This window comes from Schistocerca serialis, chromosome 7 (assembly GCF_023864345.2).
Source record: "Schistocerca serialis cubense isolate TAMUIC-IGC-003099 chromosome 7, iqSchSeri2.2, whole genome shotgun sequence".
NCBI lineage: Eukaryota > Metazoa > Arthropoda > Insecta > Orthoptera > Acrididae > Schistocerca > Schistocerca serialis.
In genome coordinates, this window is record NC_064644.1 from 247,247,687 (window position 1) to 247,265,959 (window position 18,273).

The 18,273-nt window shown below is 44.9% G+C and overlaps 1 protein-coding gene across 2 annotated transcripts in view; it reads right to left on the minus strand.

The window, feature by feature from the left end:
* Positions 1-1,844: 1,844 nt before the first annotated feature.
* The window catches only part of LOC126412527 (elongation factor-like GTPase 1), a 593,784-nt gene continuing 577,355 nt past the window's right edge, over positions 1,845-18,273 (minus strand). For both annotated transcript variants that reach the window (XM_050082167.1, XM_050082166.1), the window contains one exon: positions 1,845-2,178. In XM_050082167.1, coding sequence (XP_049938124.1) covers positions 1,990-2,178 — 189 coding nt within the window. In that variant the 3' untranslated portion in view covers positions 1,845-1,989. The remainder of the gene's footprint in view (positions 2,179-18,273) is intronic.

Sequence of the window (18,273 nt, forward strand, 5' to 3'; positions counted from 1 at the left end):
TGTAGTCATGTTTCCTGTATTAGTCGTTTATCATGCATCCTCCGTCGTCTGTTGTATTGGAATTCTGCAGGGTTGATCTGACATTTATGTCCGAGCATATGAATACCTTTTTACCTTGTGCATATTCGGCTATTAGTTTTGTATAATTTGCATATGGCGCTATGGAATGACTATATTGGGCATACAGTGAAGTCAATGATCCATTTATCTCCTTGGTATGAAAGCTCAATTGTTACCAAATGTTCATCATATAGTTCGGTTATTTTGACAATATTTACATGTTTATTTAATATTGAAACTGATGCCTTGCTGACTACGGGGCAAGGTTATCACAGTTGCCGGTAAGATTGTCAGGTTACCCTGGTTGGTGTATGGATCCTTTAGACACAGTATATCTATTTATATCTTTCACTATTTTGGGGAGTTCTTCATTAACTTCCTTGCTCCTCTTTGCATTCAGTTGAAGAATATTCATTAGCGATGCCATGGGTGTTTAACGTATACGTGGCATTAGCTGACAGTTTGAGCATAGTTGAAGTATGTCTGTCCGTGTGCCCTGACATGGTAGGCATAAATCTTTCCAAGTCAAATGGTTCTTCTCCTCGTGTATATACTTGCATCATTAAGTCCAACAACTGTTTGGGGTCGGTTAGTATGCTTTCCGTCGTAAGGGTGCTTCTGTCTGTTTGCCCCAATGAACAGTGAAGACGTCCCAGACAGCGGCAGGATACCCAACTGCCTGTCGCCCGCCACACGGTCCGACAAACACGAATGATCGTACAGGGTGCCATCTCATTTCACAGCAGGATTCATTTGGTTGTCATCTGCGGTACCCTTACAGCTCAGCGGTACGTCGACGATATTCTACGCCCTGTTTTGTTGCCCTTCATGGCAAGCCATCTTTGACTTACGTTTCAGCGAGATAACGCCCGCCTACGCATGGCGAGAGTTTCTACTGCTTATCTTCGTGCTTACCACAGTTGAGAACGTTTGGACCATTATGGGCATGGCCTTCCAACCTTCTCGGGATCTTGACGACAAAACGCGCCAATTGGATAGAATTTTGCACGATATGCCTCAAGAGAAAATACAACAATTCTACGTGTGTATGCCGAATCGAATAACTGCTTGTATACGGACCAGAGGTGGACTAATATGTTACTTACATGCTCAATTTGTGAATCACTTTCTCTTGAATACATCATACAATTTTATTTGAAATTGTGGACATTTGTTTGCCTGTACATGTACGGCATATGTACCGATTTCCGTCCCAGTCCGATAACTCTTTCGTGGTGCGTCGTTTGTGTTGTCTTAAGAGTTTATTGTCGGTGTGATTCATATCCAGGGAAGAGCACGATGAGCCGATAGGAGAAGACATCTCTAGAGGTCTGAATCGTCGACATAATCATGAGGCTAACGTCTCCAGATTGTACTGCAAGAGTTTACATGTGCGGTATTGGTACAAGACGTTACAATATTGAGTTCTGTTGTGAAATGCGAGTGCCCCCTTCGCTACTGGCGTTGCAGTAACTTTAAAAGGCATCACAAGAACTCTCAAATTCCAGTGGTGCTACAATGCTACACCCTAAAGGTGTAACGTCGTTTCAGCAAAGGAACGACTACCGCGAAGTGTTGCATTCTTGTGCAGATGAAGAGTCAGAGTCTGATGCTTATGCTACTCTGCAGTTCTCGTTGATGTGGTACTGGTAGCCAAGAATTTTGTATTTGACGATGTGCGTAAAGCACTGATATCGGGCAAGAGTAATAATTGCCGCTAGGACCGAAAAAGTTATTTTACTTACAACAATTGTTCTTGTCAAGGGGGAGAAAATAAAAATCTATAAGCTGAGCAATATTTATTTAAAAGTTATTTTCTCGTACAAAAAGCTCATAAAAAAAGAAAACAACACATGTATGGTATAATACGTTTCCGGTGGCTGTTTTTAGCGCCGCGAGGCGATCACGTGCGGCTGTCAGTCCAGCCGCCTACTTGTTCTTGGAGAGCGTGCGCTGCTTCTCGGCGAACTCGACGATCTTACGCTCGACGGGCAGCCCCTTGCGGCGGCGCACGGCGTCCATGTACTGGCGGGCGCGGTTGCCCGAGTCCGCCTTCTCCCCGAAGTGCAGCAGCTCCTCCTCCGTGTTCGGCCGCCAGAACGGGTCTATGTCGATCACCTGCAACAGCCGCACAGACTTCAGTTTGCGGTACACGACAGCCAACTGTGCACTGCACACCAGGGCCGGCTATCACTGTAGCTGACTGTGTATGGAATACCGACTAGGATTTTTCAAAACAAGCGAATTTGTCCAGCCAGGAAAATATATTTCTATAAAGAGCTCCAAAATTCTCTTCTATAGGCCTCAAGAACTGCCCCAAACGAGTGGCAAAATTAAGACATTCAGATGTTCTTCTCGTCTGTATTTCGGAGCTTCCGTGACATCGTTTGAAGTCTAATCGCGGCCACGCGTACTATTCACACATTCGTACCTTTATCCGGCACTCGAGACAAATTACATGACGTATCTCTCCGTATAATTAATCGGAAGCGTTTATTGGCGGGCCCGGAGTAATCTTCTGCCTGCTACGCTTACGAATTAGCCTAATTAACAGTCGCCAGTGCCGCTTTGACCTGAGAGACAGTTAAATTTCTCTATGCTCCAAAGTCAAAGATGAAGACCCCTGCACCACAAAAATACTCTCAGCAACACAGATGCCGCTAACAGTTCATACACCTGCAACTGAATCCATCAACTTCCATCCATATTCTCCACAAAATCAAAATTGGTCAACGTCGAAAGGAAAACAATATAATTCATTGGCTTTAATTAAACGTCACTAAGTCTCTAGGTCGATCGTTACACACTACCTTCCAGCTAGCTATTTGGTTACGCAACATAATTTGAAGTCTCTGCCTACTGCACAACAGATACAAAACAAATTCGCAGGCAAGTAGGTGTTAATTGAAACACACTAGGCTACCAGGCGGTCAATCCCTGAGGCCATCAATTTATTACCGCGGCAAAATATTATTACAGGAGCCCTGCCAAAAACTCTAGAAATTTTAGTCATGTGTTAAGACTGTCAGTGGTACAAAAAATAGTTTCTACACACCTATGTGCGAGACTGGAACCTAAAGATAAAAAAAAAAAAAATCTGCATGGCAAAAGAGGAAACATAGAATTTCGACTTTAAGTGTTCTCTCTTAACAAAGGAATATTGTTATACACGGCGACTTTTCCATCGTGTACAAACTCTAGGTACTGATCGATGAGAGGATAGGGAACAAAAACGGTCTAATGAACTTACGTCCGGAAATGCATGGTTTCCATGCTAGAGACTATTTATTCAATCATACTTTGTCACAGAGACTGCGGTCTAATACGCGCTGCACCATGTAGCCACAGTTACAGTATGCATGGCTTCTTACTAGAGGGTGATACTGTTCCTCTTACGTCACGCCCTAGTGTCCTACGCTGCCATAGCAATTGGCAATGTTGTGTCCGATTCACTTCTCTTGCTAGCCCACCTTGTAATGGATTAATACAGCGTTGTACACAGTCGTTCCGTATTCGAAGCTTGCCGACATTGTGTTCACTTACAGAATGGCAAATGGTAATAGGCGGCGGGCAGCAAGGTTGTATAAGGAGTCTTACCCCCGCCGAAAACAACTACAGCATTCAATGTTTGCAACGTGTTTCACCGTTTGTCTGAGACAGGGTCGTTTCAGGAAGCAGGAAATTGTGGACGACGTACCCGAAATGTTCGGAACTAGACTTGGAGGAAAATGTAACACTGTGGAAGGCGAGCGCCGTGTCAGTATCAGGCAATAGGCCCGCCAGTATAGGGTAAGGCAGACGATCGTGTGGTATATTTTCCATGACCATTGTTACCGCCCTTATCACTTACAGCGTGTGTAGGGCTTACTAGCGACAGACTTTGCACATCGGAAGCAGTTTCGTCACTGGTTTCTTCACCAGGCAACCACGATTCCGGGATTTGTGTCATCCATCCTACTCACAGATGAGGCCATCTTTACGTGGAGTGGTACCTTCAATTCTCATAACAGTCATCTGTAGGATAGTATGCAGAAACCCCATGGATAGTAACAACGAATCATCAGTACTGGTGCAGCCGGAATGCGCGGATCGGGATAATTGACGACCGTATTTTGGGACCAGTCTTCCTTCCATGTCGGCTAACACGCCGGAACTATCGGCATTTCTTGCGGGTGACTTTGCCTCCCCTGCTGGATGAAGTGTCATTGATGATTCGAAGGGTTATGTGGCTGCTACATGATGGTGCTCCAGCTGCTACATGGTGCTCCAGCCCACTTCGCCGTTAACGTCCGGACGCATCTCAATCGTGTCTTTCCTGTTCGACGGATCGGACGTGGGGGTCCAGTTGCATGGCCTGCTCGTTTACCGGATCTCAACCCGTGAGATTTCTGGTTATGGGGTCATCTCAAAAGTATCTTGTATGCAGAGCCCATTCCAGATGAGGAGACACTGGAGCAGTGTATTCATGCTGTCTTTGACACTGATCAGATGCAGCCTGCCGATGTGAACGTGAGAGACAGAACATGCTACAGCGCGTACACGCACACGTTGAGGCACATGGAAACAATTTTCAACACATACTTTAACTGTGGCTGCGTGGCACAGCGCATATTATACCGCAGTCTCTGTGACAATGTATGATTGAATAAATGGTCTCTAGCATGGAATTCGACTCCCGGCCGAGTTGGGGATTTTCTCTGCCCGGGGACTGGGTGTCTGTGTTGTCCTCATCATTTGATCATCATCATTCGTGACAGTGGCTAGACTGCATTGTGAAAAAATTGGATAGCGTCAAAACTGGACTTCGTATGGGCGCTGATGACCGCGCAGTTGAGCGCCCCACATCATCATCATCTAGTATGGAAACCATACCTGGACGTAAGTTCGTTAGATCTTTTTTGTTTCGTATCCTCTGACCGATCAATGCCTATAGTTTGTACACGGTGGAAAAAATCATCCTGTAATTCAGAAGGTGTATCGATGCTAAGTCACATAGCTATGGGTATTAGTGGTGTTGAAAAACGCCTAAAATCACAAAAAGTCTCTAAGGACCCAAGAACACGCACTGTCCCTGCGGCTTCCGATACAGAACTTGGATTGGGTTGGTTAACCTCATAACAGTAATTTAGCTCAGATTCCTTTGTCAGGAAGACGTTCTTCATGAATGGAAGAAAGTACAAGTCACATACACAAAAAAAAACGGAATATAGGTTAGATATGTCGGCTACTCGGAGACACAGAAACAGATGATGTGTTGATGTAGCGTTTCTTGACTTTTGTTTCAATATGACGTAAGTGCGTTCTACTGAAGAAATGTTCCTATAGGGGTGTATAAGCAGGTTTTCGACTGGTTCGAAAATTTGCTAACAGGCACGACTCAGTACGTTGTCGGAGACAGAGAGTTACTTGCAGACAGAAGCAATGTCTAGTATAGCCCACGAGAGTTTAATAGGATCGTTTCTGTTATCCATCAATGTCTAAGCAGGTAAAATTGCTTGCAATCGTATCTATAAGGTAATTGTGTCCGATAAAATCCCAGAAATATCCTGTTGATGTCGACAAAATATAAGCCTACTGGAACTATTGGCAACTTGCTCTCAATGAAGGCAAATGAAAAGTTGTAATTTAAAAAAAAAAAAAAAAAAAAGTAACAGCGTGACCTCCTCTGACCAAAGGATTAATGAGTTCCAGCTAGAGACACCCATACCATACATATGCTTGAGAGTAACAATTGAAGTAGTTATGCGCAGATGAAGAGGCTTGCATGAGATAGACTAGCGTGGGGAGCTGTTTCAGATTAGTCTTCAGACTGAAGACAACAGCAACAACAGTGCATAAACACACAAAACTGAGCGACTATGCAGGTTTATTTGTAGATACAGCAAATGGCAGACTACGATCCCACACTTGAAAACTGTTGTTAGTCTACAAAATATATTCTATACGAAATACAAATACATCTCAACCTGAGTTTCTCTCAAGCGTATGTGACCATGATCAGGACCAACTAACAGGGGAGACCGATCATCTACGACGAAGTGGGGTGCAAACAGTCACTGCCTCGTTTCACTGGAAGAGAGTGCAACAACAAATATCGAAAAAGATTAAATGACTGACCGAAATGCGCCATATATCTCGCGAGAAACTGATAAGATGGATTATTTATGAAAGAAACTACGAAATTCTTCAGCCTCCTACGTGCGTATCCTCTAACGAGCGTGCACGTAAATACGGTCAAATAACACCACGTGTACACTATCTGATCAAAAGTATCTGGGCACCTAATAGTGGGCATTAATATGGGGTGAGTCAACCCTTCGCCTCTGTTGACGGCTTGAACTCTATTGAGGACACTTCCAGTGAGGTGTCTGAATGGCAGCCCACTATTCCTCAAGAGCCGAAACCAGAGAACGTACTGATGTTGGACGCTATGGTCTGGAGCGAAATCTAAGTTCTAACTTATCCCAAACGTGTTCTATTGGGTTCACGTCGGGACTCTGGGCAGACCAGACCATTTGCGGAACGTTGTCCACAAAACTTTGCCTCACAAATGTTGCTTTATGTCAGGGCGCACTGTCATAATGATTCAAACGTTCGTCGTCTCCGAAATGTTCCTCTGCTGTACGCGGTACACAACATCGCAAAATGTGTTCAGAGCCTTCCGCATTTAGTGTTTTCTTAAGGACACTAAGGGGAACACACCCTAACCACTAAAAACACCCTCATGTCGTAACACACCATCTCTGTTCTTCACTGTTGGCACTACACGTGATGACAGGTAATTTTCTCCGGTTTCCATTCATCCACTGCTGAGAGGGGTCGCTCCATACACCACTGCAATCGTGACGTAGTATGGACTACAGAAATGTGTGGCTCATAAGGAGCTGCTCGGCCATTCTACCTAACTCCCTACCCACACAGCCACTGTGTTAGCTGGACAGCCGGTAGCACTTTGGAAGTCGCGAGTGCTTACTTCCGCTGATTTTATTCGATTTTTTACAACTACTGTCCTCGAGGCCCGACGATCCCTGTACGTCAGTACATGAGGTCTCCCTGGTCTCGTTCTAGCGGTGGCTGTTCCTCCGCGTTTCCACTTCGTAATCAGATGATCAAGAGTCGACTTGGGAAGCTTTAGGGGTGTTAAATGTCACTGACGGACTCGATGCTCTGGAGACATCCAACGAGTAGTCCTCGTTTAATATCACTGAACTCTCCTGACCATGACCCATTCCCCTGTTACTGATCCTCTTGTAATAACACGATAATGTTAGTCTCTTTTTGTATACCTCTCGTGAGACCCAGCGATCGATTCCACACAACGCAGCAGTCTGCTGATACTTCTGACCAGGAGCATACGCGAGATGCTCCCCACGCTCTTCTCGTATATGGACCGGGAAGAAAGGTTAATACACTCCCGGAAATGGAAAAAAGAACACATTGACCCCGGTGTGTCAGACCCACCATACTTGCTCCGGACACTGCGAGAGGGCTGTACAAGCAATGATCACACGCACGGCACAGCGGACACACCAGGAACCGCGGTGTTGGCCGTCGAATGGCGCTAGCTGCGCAGCATTTGTGCACCGCCGCCGTCAGTGTCAGCCAGTTTGCCGTGGCATACGGAGCTCCATCGCAGTCTTTAACACTGGTAGCATGCCGCGACAGCGTGGACGTGAACCGTATGTGCAGTTGACGGACTTTGAGCGAGGGCGTATAGTGGGCATGCGGGAGGCCGGGTGGACGTACCGCCGAATTGCTCAACACGTGGGGCGTGAGGTCTCCACAGTACATCGATGTTGTCGCCAGTGGTCGGCGGAAGGTGCACGTGCCCGTCGACCTGGGACCGGACCGCAGAGACGCACGGATGCACGCCAAGATCGTAGGATCCTACGCAGTGCCGTAGGGGACCGCACCGCCACTTCCCAACAAATTAGGGACACTGTTGCTCCTGGGGTATCGGCGAGGACCATTCGCAACCGTCTCCATGAAGCTGGGCTACGGTCCCGCACACCGTTAGGCCGTCTTCCGCTCACGCCCCAACATCGTGCAGCCCGCCTCCAGTGGTGTCGCGACAGCCGTGAATGGAAGGACGAATGGAGACGTGTCGTCTTCAGCGATGAGAGTCGCTTCTGCCTTGGTGCCAATGATGGTTGTATGCGTGTTTGGCGCCGTGCAGGTGAGCGCCGCAATCAGGACTGCATACGACCGAGACACACAGGTCCAACACCCGGCATCATGGTGTGGGGAGCGATCTCCTACACTGGCCGTACACCTCTGGTGATCGTCGAGGGGACACTGAATAGTGCACGGTACATCCAAACCGTCATCGAACCCATCGTTCTACCATTCCTAGACCGGCAAGGGAACTTGCTGTTCCAGCAGGACAATGCACGTCCGCATGTATCCCGTGCCACCCAACGTGCTCTAGAAGGTGTAAGTCAACTACCCTGGCCAGCAAGATCTCCGGATCTGTCCCCCATTGAGCATGTTTGGGACTGGACGAAGCGTCGTCTCACGCGGTCTGCACGTCCAGCACGAACGCTGATCCAACTGAGGCGCCAGGTGGAAATGGCATGGCAAGCCGTTCCACAGGACTACATCCAGCATCTCTACGATCGTCTCCATGGCAGAATAGCAGCCTGCATTGCTGCGAAAGGTGGATATACACTGTACTAGTGCCGACATTGTGCATGCTCTGTTGCCTGTGTCTATGTGCCTGTGGTTCTGTCAGTGTGATCATGTGATGTATCTGACCCCAGGAATGTGTCAATAAAGTTTCCCCTTCCTGGGACAATGAATTCACGGTGTTCTTATTTCAATTTCCAGGAGTGTATATGGCATATTCATTCGTTCCTTCATTTATACAGGGTGGAGAAAAATTGTGTCACGAAATTTTAACCCTGGATAGCTGATGTCAGTAGGAACCAAAATTACTAATGTTGTGTAGGTCGACAAAACACCATTTTTGTACTACGGAAATTTGCTGCCACGCGCTCCGATTGGCCGCGGGACAAACAAAAAGACACGTGTGCGTATCACGTGACGGGGCGAGGGACGTTTTTATGAGTGAACCGCCGGCCGAGGTGGCCGAGTGGTTCTAGGCGCTACAGTCTGGAACCGCGCGACCGCTACGGTCACAGGTTCGAATCCTGCCTCAGGCGTGGATGTGTGTGATGTCCTTAGGTTAGTTAGGTTTCACTAGTTCTAAGTTCTAGGGGACTGATGACCTTAGAAGTTAAGTCTCATAGTGCTCACAAGGGAACCTCCCCATAACACCCCCCTCAGATTTAGTTATAGGTTGGCACAGTGGATAGGCCTTGAAAAACTGAACACAGATCAATCGAGAAAACAGGAAGAAGTTGCGTGGAACTATGAAAAAATAAGCAAAATATACAAACTGAGTAGTCCACGTGCATGATAGGCAACATCAACGATAATCTGAGCTCAGCAGCGCCGTGGTCCCGCGGTTAGCGTGAGCAGCTGCGGAACGAGAGGTCCTTGGTTCAAGTCTTCCCTCGGGTGAAAACTTTAATTTTTTATTTCCAGTTTATGTGACAAACTCTTATGTTTTCATCACTTTTTTGGGAGTGATTATCACATCCACAAGAAAAACTAGATCGGGCAAGGTAGAAGAATCTTTTTACCCATTCGCCAAGTGTGCAAATTAGGTGGGTCGACAACATATTCCTGTCATGTGACGCACATGCCGTCACGAATGTCGTATAGAATATATCAGACGTGTTTTCCTGTGGAGGAATCGGTTGACCTATGACCTTGCGATCAAATGTTTTCGGTTCCCATTGGAGACGCACATCCTTTCGTCTACCAATCACACGGTTTTACAGTGCGGTCGCAAAACACAGACACAAAACTTATTACAGTGAACAGAGACGTCAATGAACGAACGGACAGATCATAACTTTGCGAAAATAAAGAAAGTAAAATTTTTACTCGAGGGAAGACTTGAACCGAGGACCTCTCGTTCCGCAGCTGCTCACGCTAACCACGGGACCACGGCGCTCCTGAGGTCACATTGTCTTTGATGTTGCCTATCTTGCACATGGACTACTCAGTTTGTATATTTTGCTTTATTTTTTTCACAGTTCCACGCAACTTCTTCCTGTTTTCTCGACTGATCTGTGTTCAGTTTTTCAAGGCCTATCTAACTTATAACTAAATCTGAGGGGGGTGCGATGGGGAGGTTCCCTTGTCAAAGCAATTTGAACCATTTTTATGAGTGAACCGACAACCGTAGCGCTGCCTGTCAACCGACGAACGGCAACAGGGCAGTCCCACGGGCAATTGGAGCGTGTGGCGGCGAGTTTAAAAATTGTGCGTTGTCGAGCTACACAACATTAGTAGTTCTGGTTCCTACTGGCACCAGATATCCAGGGTTAAAATTTCGTGACACAATTTTTCTCCACCCAGTATATTGCGACCCACAGACTACAGCACTGAAAAGATTGATCACTGGTATGAAAAACGATAAATTCTACATCAATTTGCGGTGACAGCTACTTGAGACTACTTCTTTGAAGTACAGAAACAACAGATTGCAAGTGCGGTAATCTTCTCAAAATGATAATCACGGGCATTTGACTCCTGGATTACTTTAGGTAACTATATTTTTAAAGTATTTGATTAGCAATAGTTTCAAGTGGTTATCGCTATAGTTTACAGAATTAACCAGAAGTGTCTGTTTCTGTAAAGTGATGAACAATTTCACACGTTCCATATCCTTGGAGGTCCTCCTCCATTACGGGATTTAAGCATCAAGCAGCTACTCTGAAAGAAGCTAGTGCTTTTCCTGTTACACAATTTAGCAGCAGTTTTATACAATATTTCAAACAAAGCTTTTACACAGCTGCAGAACGCTATCGACTGTGTAAATACACTCTAGCGGGAAAAAAGCGCAACACGAAGAAAAAGTTGTGCGAAATAAGCGAAAGTTGGTACGCGCTTTTCTACTTCTGAAAGATAATGTTTAATAAAATGGCATGCTAGTCGCATAAGAGTGGCGTTAGTGGCTCCACTATGAGGACGGAAATCAGGTTTGCTTTAGTTAGTGGGCGTTAGTTACCTTTGAGACTGGACGTGGTAAATTATTGTTCTTCAAGAATGCCTTACCAGGCGACATCGATGCCATTATCAGCACGTCACTGAGTTTCAACAAGGTCGTGTGATAGGGCGACGAGAAGCTGGACGTTTCTTTTGTGATACTGCAGAAAGATTTGACAGGAAAGTAACCACTGAACACGACTGGCAGAAGCAGTGGTCACGAGAATGGACGGTAGCAAGAAGACCAGGCTCTGGATGGCCATGTGGCACTACCGCGGTGTGTGACTCTGCCACATCGTACTGCACTTGCAGCAGCCGTTTGAGCATCGGTTGGCACCACAGTGACACAACGAACTGTTACAAATCGGTTACTTTAAGGACAGTTCCGAGTCAGACGCCCTCTAACTTACATTCCACTGACACAAAACTAGCGCTATTTGCGACTTCGGTGGTGTCAAGCGAGAGCTCATTGGAGGGTGGGGTAGAGGTCTGTTGTGTTTTCCGATGAAAGCTGGTTATGCCTCGGTGCGAGTGATGGCTGTGTGTTGGTTAGAAAGAGCCCAGTTGAGGGACTGCCACCAACCTATCTGACACACTGGATCTACACGTTGTGTCATGGTGTGGGGCGATTTCGTAGTGCAGCAGGAGCACTCTCGTGGTTATCTCATGCACCCAGACCGCAGAACTGTACGCCAGTCTGGCGATGCGACCTGTTGTGCTGCCATTCATGAACAGCATTCCATGGGATGTTTTGCAACTGGATAACGTTCGCTCACCTACCACTGTTGTAACCCAACGTGCTCAACAGAGTGTGCAGATGTTGCACTGACCTGCTTGTTCACCAGATCTGTCTCCAATAGAGCAGATATGGGACATAATCGGACGAAAAGTCCAGCGTCATCCACAAACAGTATTAACCGTCCCTGTATTGACAGTCCAAGCGCAACAGGCATGGAACTCTATCTCATAAACTGACATCTGGCATCCGTCCGACACAATGCATGTATGCTTGCATTGAACATTCTGGGGATTACACCGATTATTAATGTACCAACATTTCACAATTCAATAGCTTATCTCGATCTGACATTTACCTTCTAACTTGCAATGTTAGTCACTTAAATACGGTACCTAGACAAATGTATTCCCGAAATTTCATTACTCGACATTAATTGAAGTGATTAATAAGGTGCTATTTTACTTTTGACTATTTCAAGATTTACAGATTCCAGCATTAGTAAACTTCTGAACCCTGTACAGATATAAATAGTTTATACGGAAATTATTAACAATTCTAGAATTTTGGGGGTGAATTTTGCAATTCATCGCAAATTTGCTCTTATTATGAACCACAACTATCATTAGAAAGGAAATATATTCATACGCAAGCGTAAGAAACCCATGGTACCTGAAGAGGCTTCTGCAAAATGTTATGCTATCAACTTTAGATAATATTCTTACTGCCTGCTTCTGAAGAGAAGATACTTCTTTTTACCGTGGCTGAATTCACCCAAAGGTATGCTACAGGGCAGCATCGCAGTGACTACACAACACGGACGGCATTAGAGAGACGGAATGTTATGGTCGTTGGACAGTGAGATTAACAGGTGCCGTTCATGTCCTGCCAGTACCGCTGTTCCGTTAGGACGGCAATCGGCACACATCAAGTCTCCCAACACGGCGGGCACAGGCGTCGCGTAACCTGAATGCAAATATGCAGACCGTACTACTTGATTTGCTGTGGTCAGGCAAACATACAGAGTATTTCAGCTAAGGTGTTTCCCTCCTAACTTACAAAATAATAAGTTAAAAGAATATTCATTTAGATGGGTAAACGTAAGAAGCGGTACTCTTTCTGCAGAATTATGAACATAGTTCGTTTAGTTACGGTAACTACAAAAAGTATCCATCCGACCATAGCGCACAGAATATAACAAGCTCAATCATAAAAATATAGCTTAGAAACGGACAATAACTATTTCCTTACAACGGTTAATATCTACATTTAGAAATAAAATTCTGTTTGGGTTCATATGTTGCTTAATTTGTGAAAAAATCCACATTATTTAAAATTATGTCCTACATGATGTCAAACGAATATTCGTCTAGTAAACAAAATACCAGGTATGGTGCCGCAGTGTCACATATACCTCTCCCTTTCCTTATGAAGTTATGTTTCATCCATTGCAGTGAATGTTCCCCCTCTGTTTTCAAAGCTTTTGAGTTATATTTCAGTAATATGGGTCGAAAGCGTCGCCAAACTACAAAGAAGATAGAGAAATCTGCTTCATCAGGTTGTTTCGAAAAGGAAAATAGTATCAGAAATCGGAGAAATCGTGGGCAGACATGGTACTACAGGGAAGACGCAGGCTTAATCGGAACACACCAATCACGAAGCGTTCTTCTTAAAAGTCTACTCCAGATGGAAAAAGACAGCGAAAAATCCAAAACTAACCGTTTCAAAGCTTGCAACTGCACATAAAATGCTTACTGGAAAGTCTGTTTCAGCATGGTGTGTGATAAATAAACGTTGTAAAACTGGGTATAAAAGCTGAACACCAGTAAAATGGACAGAAGGAAGCGAGTATGTAAATCCGATGGAAGACGGTTGTATTTACTGACGAGAGTCGATATGAGCTGCTTAAGTCAAATGGGGCACTAACAGTGTGGAGAAAATATAATTTTTAAGTTGTAGAGAGAAATATAACAGCCTCACTTAAACGTGGAGGAGTCTCAGAACTTTTCTAGGGGTTGCCTGAGTGCAAATGGTGTGGGGGATTTGTGTTTTATTTATGGAGTTATGGAGAACAAGGTTTACATAAACAGCCAAAAACACATCTACACAGAAGTGCTAAAAGCATGAGCTTTTTTTGGAGATTATATTTTCACACAAGATAATGATCCGAAACACACAGCTCTCCATGAACGGCTGTGACTGTTATTTGACACTCCCCGCTGGATGCCGACACCACCACGATACATTAATTCAACAGAGTATTTGTGGAATGTATGCGACAAAAATATGAGGAATCATCAGACACTCAAATGATCAAGTAACGCTTTACTAGAGGAATGAAATAAAATTGCAGTGAAAACAACAAAATCTTTGGTGAAATCCATGTCAAGGACAAAGCAAGAAATTATAAACTGTAGAGGAGCGTCTATTAACTACTAACGATAACATTCTATGTACAGAGCGCCATTTTCAGTACTGCAGACAAATGCTTATTTTGCATCGTACTTTGCGTATCTTTGCTTCTGAATGTTTGCTATGCTTATGTAAACATAAATCTGAGTTTCTTTATCACATTCTCCTTTCCACTGTATAATAAACAAGTGCAAGTCTCTGTTTTACTTCATTCTGACAATTTTGCAGTATCTATATATCCTTGAACATAAATTCATGTATCATACGAATACTTTTTGGAGTAACCGTATTTTCCAGAAAGGTAGAGGAACTAGTTATAATTTTTTTAAACTCAAAATTATGTTTTCTACCATATATCTGGTGTATTTAAACCAACTGCGTACAAACCAATGTAAACCAAATTTCTATCAGTTTTGATAAGGTAGCTAGAGAGGGCCAAAAGCGTCAGGAGTGGATGCAACATGTTGTACGTTACTGTCTGTGTTCAGATGTGTGTTCCGGTTGCAGAATGTTCATTGAAGTCAAGCGTCAAACGACTGTCAATTTTCCTGAATGCACAACTCAATGTGCCTTCTAAACAACCTGTGGACGAGATGTCAAGCAGCTGGTGTCAGGGAGCGACAAGCTTCTTCCGTGTCAGACCGAACCTCGTTTGTTTATGTACTTTGATCTGTCTTGTATACGGAAGAGTAAAGCTACAAAAAATGGTTCAAATGGCTCTGCGCACTATGGGACTTGACTTCTTAGGTCATCAGTCCCCTAGAACTTAGAACTACTTAAATCTAAGTAACCTAAGGACACCACACACATCCATGCCCGAGGCAGGATTCGAACTCGCGACCGTAGCGGTCGCGCGGTTCCAGACTGTACTGCCTAGAACCGCTCGGCCGCTACGGCCGGCAGTAAAGCTACAGTCTACAGTCTAACCGAGTATCATTTCAAACAGCGTACCAAGGAAACTCATCCGCAAAAAATGCTAGGATTCGCAGAATTTTTGCCTATAGATTTATTGACCAGTGTACAACTAAAGTCAATGGAGACTAGAAGTTGACCGTTATACACAGAGTGAAGTAAGAGGAAACCGTAACAAAAAAAAAAAAAGAAAAAATCTGTGAAAGGCACATATTTTGCTTGCGTCTGAGCGGAAGATCGTACTATGGAATACCACGAAGGGAATCAGTGGACGATTCCAGCTAATCACAAGGTTCAAAATGGCTCTGAGCACTATGGGACTCAACTGCTGAGGTCATTAGTCCCCTAGAACTTAGAACTAGTTAAACCTAACTAACCTAAGGACATCACAAACATCCATGCCCGAGGCAGGATTCGAACCTGCGACCGTAGCGGTTTTGCGGTTCCAGACTGCAGCGCCTTTAACCGTAATCACAAGGATAAGCGTTAAATAAATACCATTATCTGGCGACCTAGCGAGAGAAGAGAGGGAGTTGGGCGACCGAGTGGGAAGCACAGGTGTAACATGGGGCACTCGGTACGGAGAGGTGAAAAAGAAAAAAGGCCGGTTCGAGAAGCGTGTTCTGTATGAAGATATTCAAATGAGAGGCGTACGGTTGCTAACTCCTTACTTCCAAAAACAGTAGTGCAGCGCCCACTCAGCAGATACGGCTGTGTGTGTGACGAGAGGTCAGTCACCGACCAGCGCTTGCCGAGCGGACCGAAGGGACAGCGTTTCCGTTAAATATGTGAATTGAAGGTGGAGGGGGCAGCAAGGAAAGTAAAAGAAAGGAACTGATGATATCAACTGCATCGGGAGTTTGTGTGGAATCAGCAGCGACGAGTGAAAATTCGTGTCACACCGAGACTTGAACCTGGGATCTCCTGCTAACCAGGCAGCTGTGTCACCGGCGGCACCACCCGGACGCAGTGTTCTACATCTACATCTACATACATACTCCGCAATCCACTATACGGTGCGTGGCGGAGGGTACCTCGTACCACAACTAGCATCTTCTCTCCCTGTTCCACTCTCAAACAGAACGAGGGAAAAATGACTGCCTATATGCCTCTGTACGAGCCCTAATCTCTCTTATCTTATATTTGTGGTCTTTCCGCGAAATGTAAGTTGGCGGCAGTAAAATTGTACTGCAGTCAGCCTCAAATGCAGGTTCTCTAAATTTCCTCAGTAGCGATTCACGAAAAGAACGCCTCCTTTCCTCTAGAGACTCCCACCCGAGTTACTGAAGCATTTCCGTAACACTCTTGTGATGATCAAACCTACCAGTAACAAATCTAGCAGCCCGCCTCTGAATTGCTTGTATGTCCTCCCTCAATCCGACCTGATAGGGATCCCAAACGCTCGAGCAGTACTCAAGAATAGGTCGTATTAGTGTTTTATAAACGGTCTCCTTTACAGATGAACCACATCTTCCCAAAATTCTACCAATGAACCGAAGACAACTATCCGCCTTCCCCACAACTGCCATTACATGCTTGTCCCACTTCATATCCCTCTGCAATGCTACGCCCAAATATTTAATTGACGTGACTGTGTCAAGCGCTACACTACTAATGGAGTATTCAAACATTACGGGATTCTTTTTCCTATTCATCTGCATTAATTTACATTTATCTTTATTTAGAGTTAGCTGCCATTCTTTACACCAATCACAAATCCTGTCCAAGTCATCTTGTATCCTCCTACAGTCACTCAACGATGACACCTTCCCGTACTCCACAGCATCATCAGCAAACAACCGCGCATTGCTGTCCACTCTATCGAAAACATTATTTACGTAGATAGAAAACAATAGCGGACCTACCAGACTTCCGTGGGGCACTCCAGGTGATACCCTCACCTCCGATGAACACTTACCATCGAGGTCAACGTACTGGGTTCTATTACTTAAGAAATCTTCGAGCCACTCACATACTTGGGAACCAATCCCATATGCTCGTACCTTAGTTAGGAGTCTGCAGTGGGGCACCGAGTCAAACGCTTTCCGGAAGTCAAGGAATATGGCATCTGTCTAATACTCTTCATCCATGGTTCGCAAGATATCATTGTGAAAAAAGGGCGAGTTGCGTTTCGCAGGAGCGATGCTTTCTAAAGCCGTGCTGATGCATGGACAGCAACTTCTCTGTCTCAAGGAAATTCATTACTTTCGAACTGAGAATATGTTCAAGAATCCTGCAACAAACCGATGTCAAGGATATTGGTCTGTAATTTTGAGGATCCGTCCTTCTACCCTTCTTATATACAGGCGTCACCTGCGCTTTTTTTTTTTGACCGCAAATGCGCGGACTACCATGTTCCCACCCACCGTCACCTTTCCGCAGTCCCCGTCCGCGTCCTCCACGCTCGCTAATTTTAGATTCCCACTCACGGCCAAACGTTAATATACGTCTGCACCGATGGCTGTGGCTCCATTGCCCATAGAGGTGAGTCAATTACATGAATGCGTGGTGTCTGTTCTTTCCGACACGTCTGAAAGAACTCAGACGCCACGCATTTGCATAAAAGTTTCCACAAGTGTATTACAGCGGTACACGGTGTGTTTGTAATTGCTGCTTCATAGGTGCACTATAACATAAAAATCACAAAAACTGCAGATGACAGACAGTTAGATGAAAAACATAATTTACTAGAAAGAAAACACTGGGAACCCACCGATTACAGTGAAATGTCGCTTAAATGTGTGTGTATGATAGCAGTAAAGAAAACTGTGTGTGTTACCGAAAGTTTTTCTGAAACATATTTGTTTAAAATCAAACACGGACACAAAAAATGAGCTTGATCATTAAGATGGATATAAGTGGAAACTGTTTATTAGCAGCAGCCTCACACTGCCAGAGATCATGACATATTTTACATGCAAGACTACTCCAGTTCACGACTTTTAAATTCACTCGAGTTTAATCGCCCGTAAAACGACCGTTGAGAAGGAAACACTTATCAGCATTTATAACAGTTTGAATTTCAACTAAGTCCGTGCATGACCTGGTCGACTGAATTAAATAAATCCCCAGCATTCTAATTGCTCTATACGTGT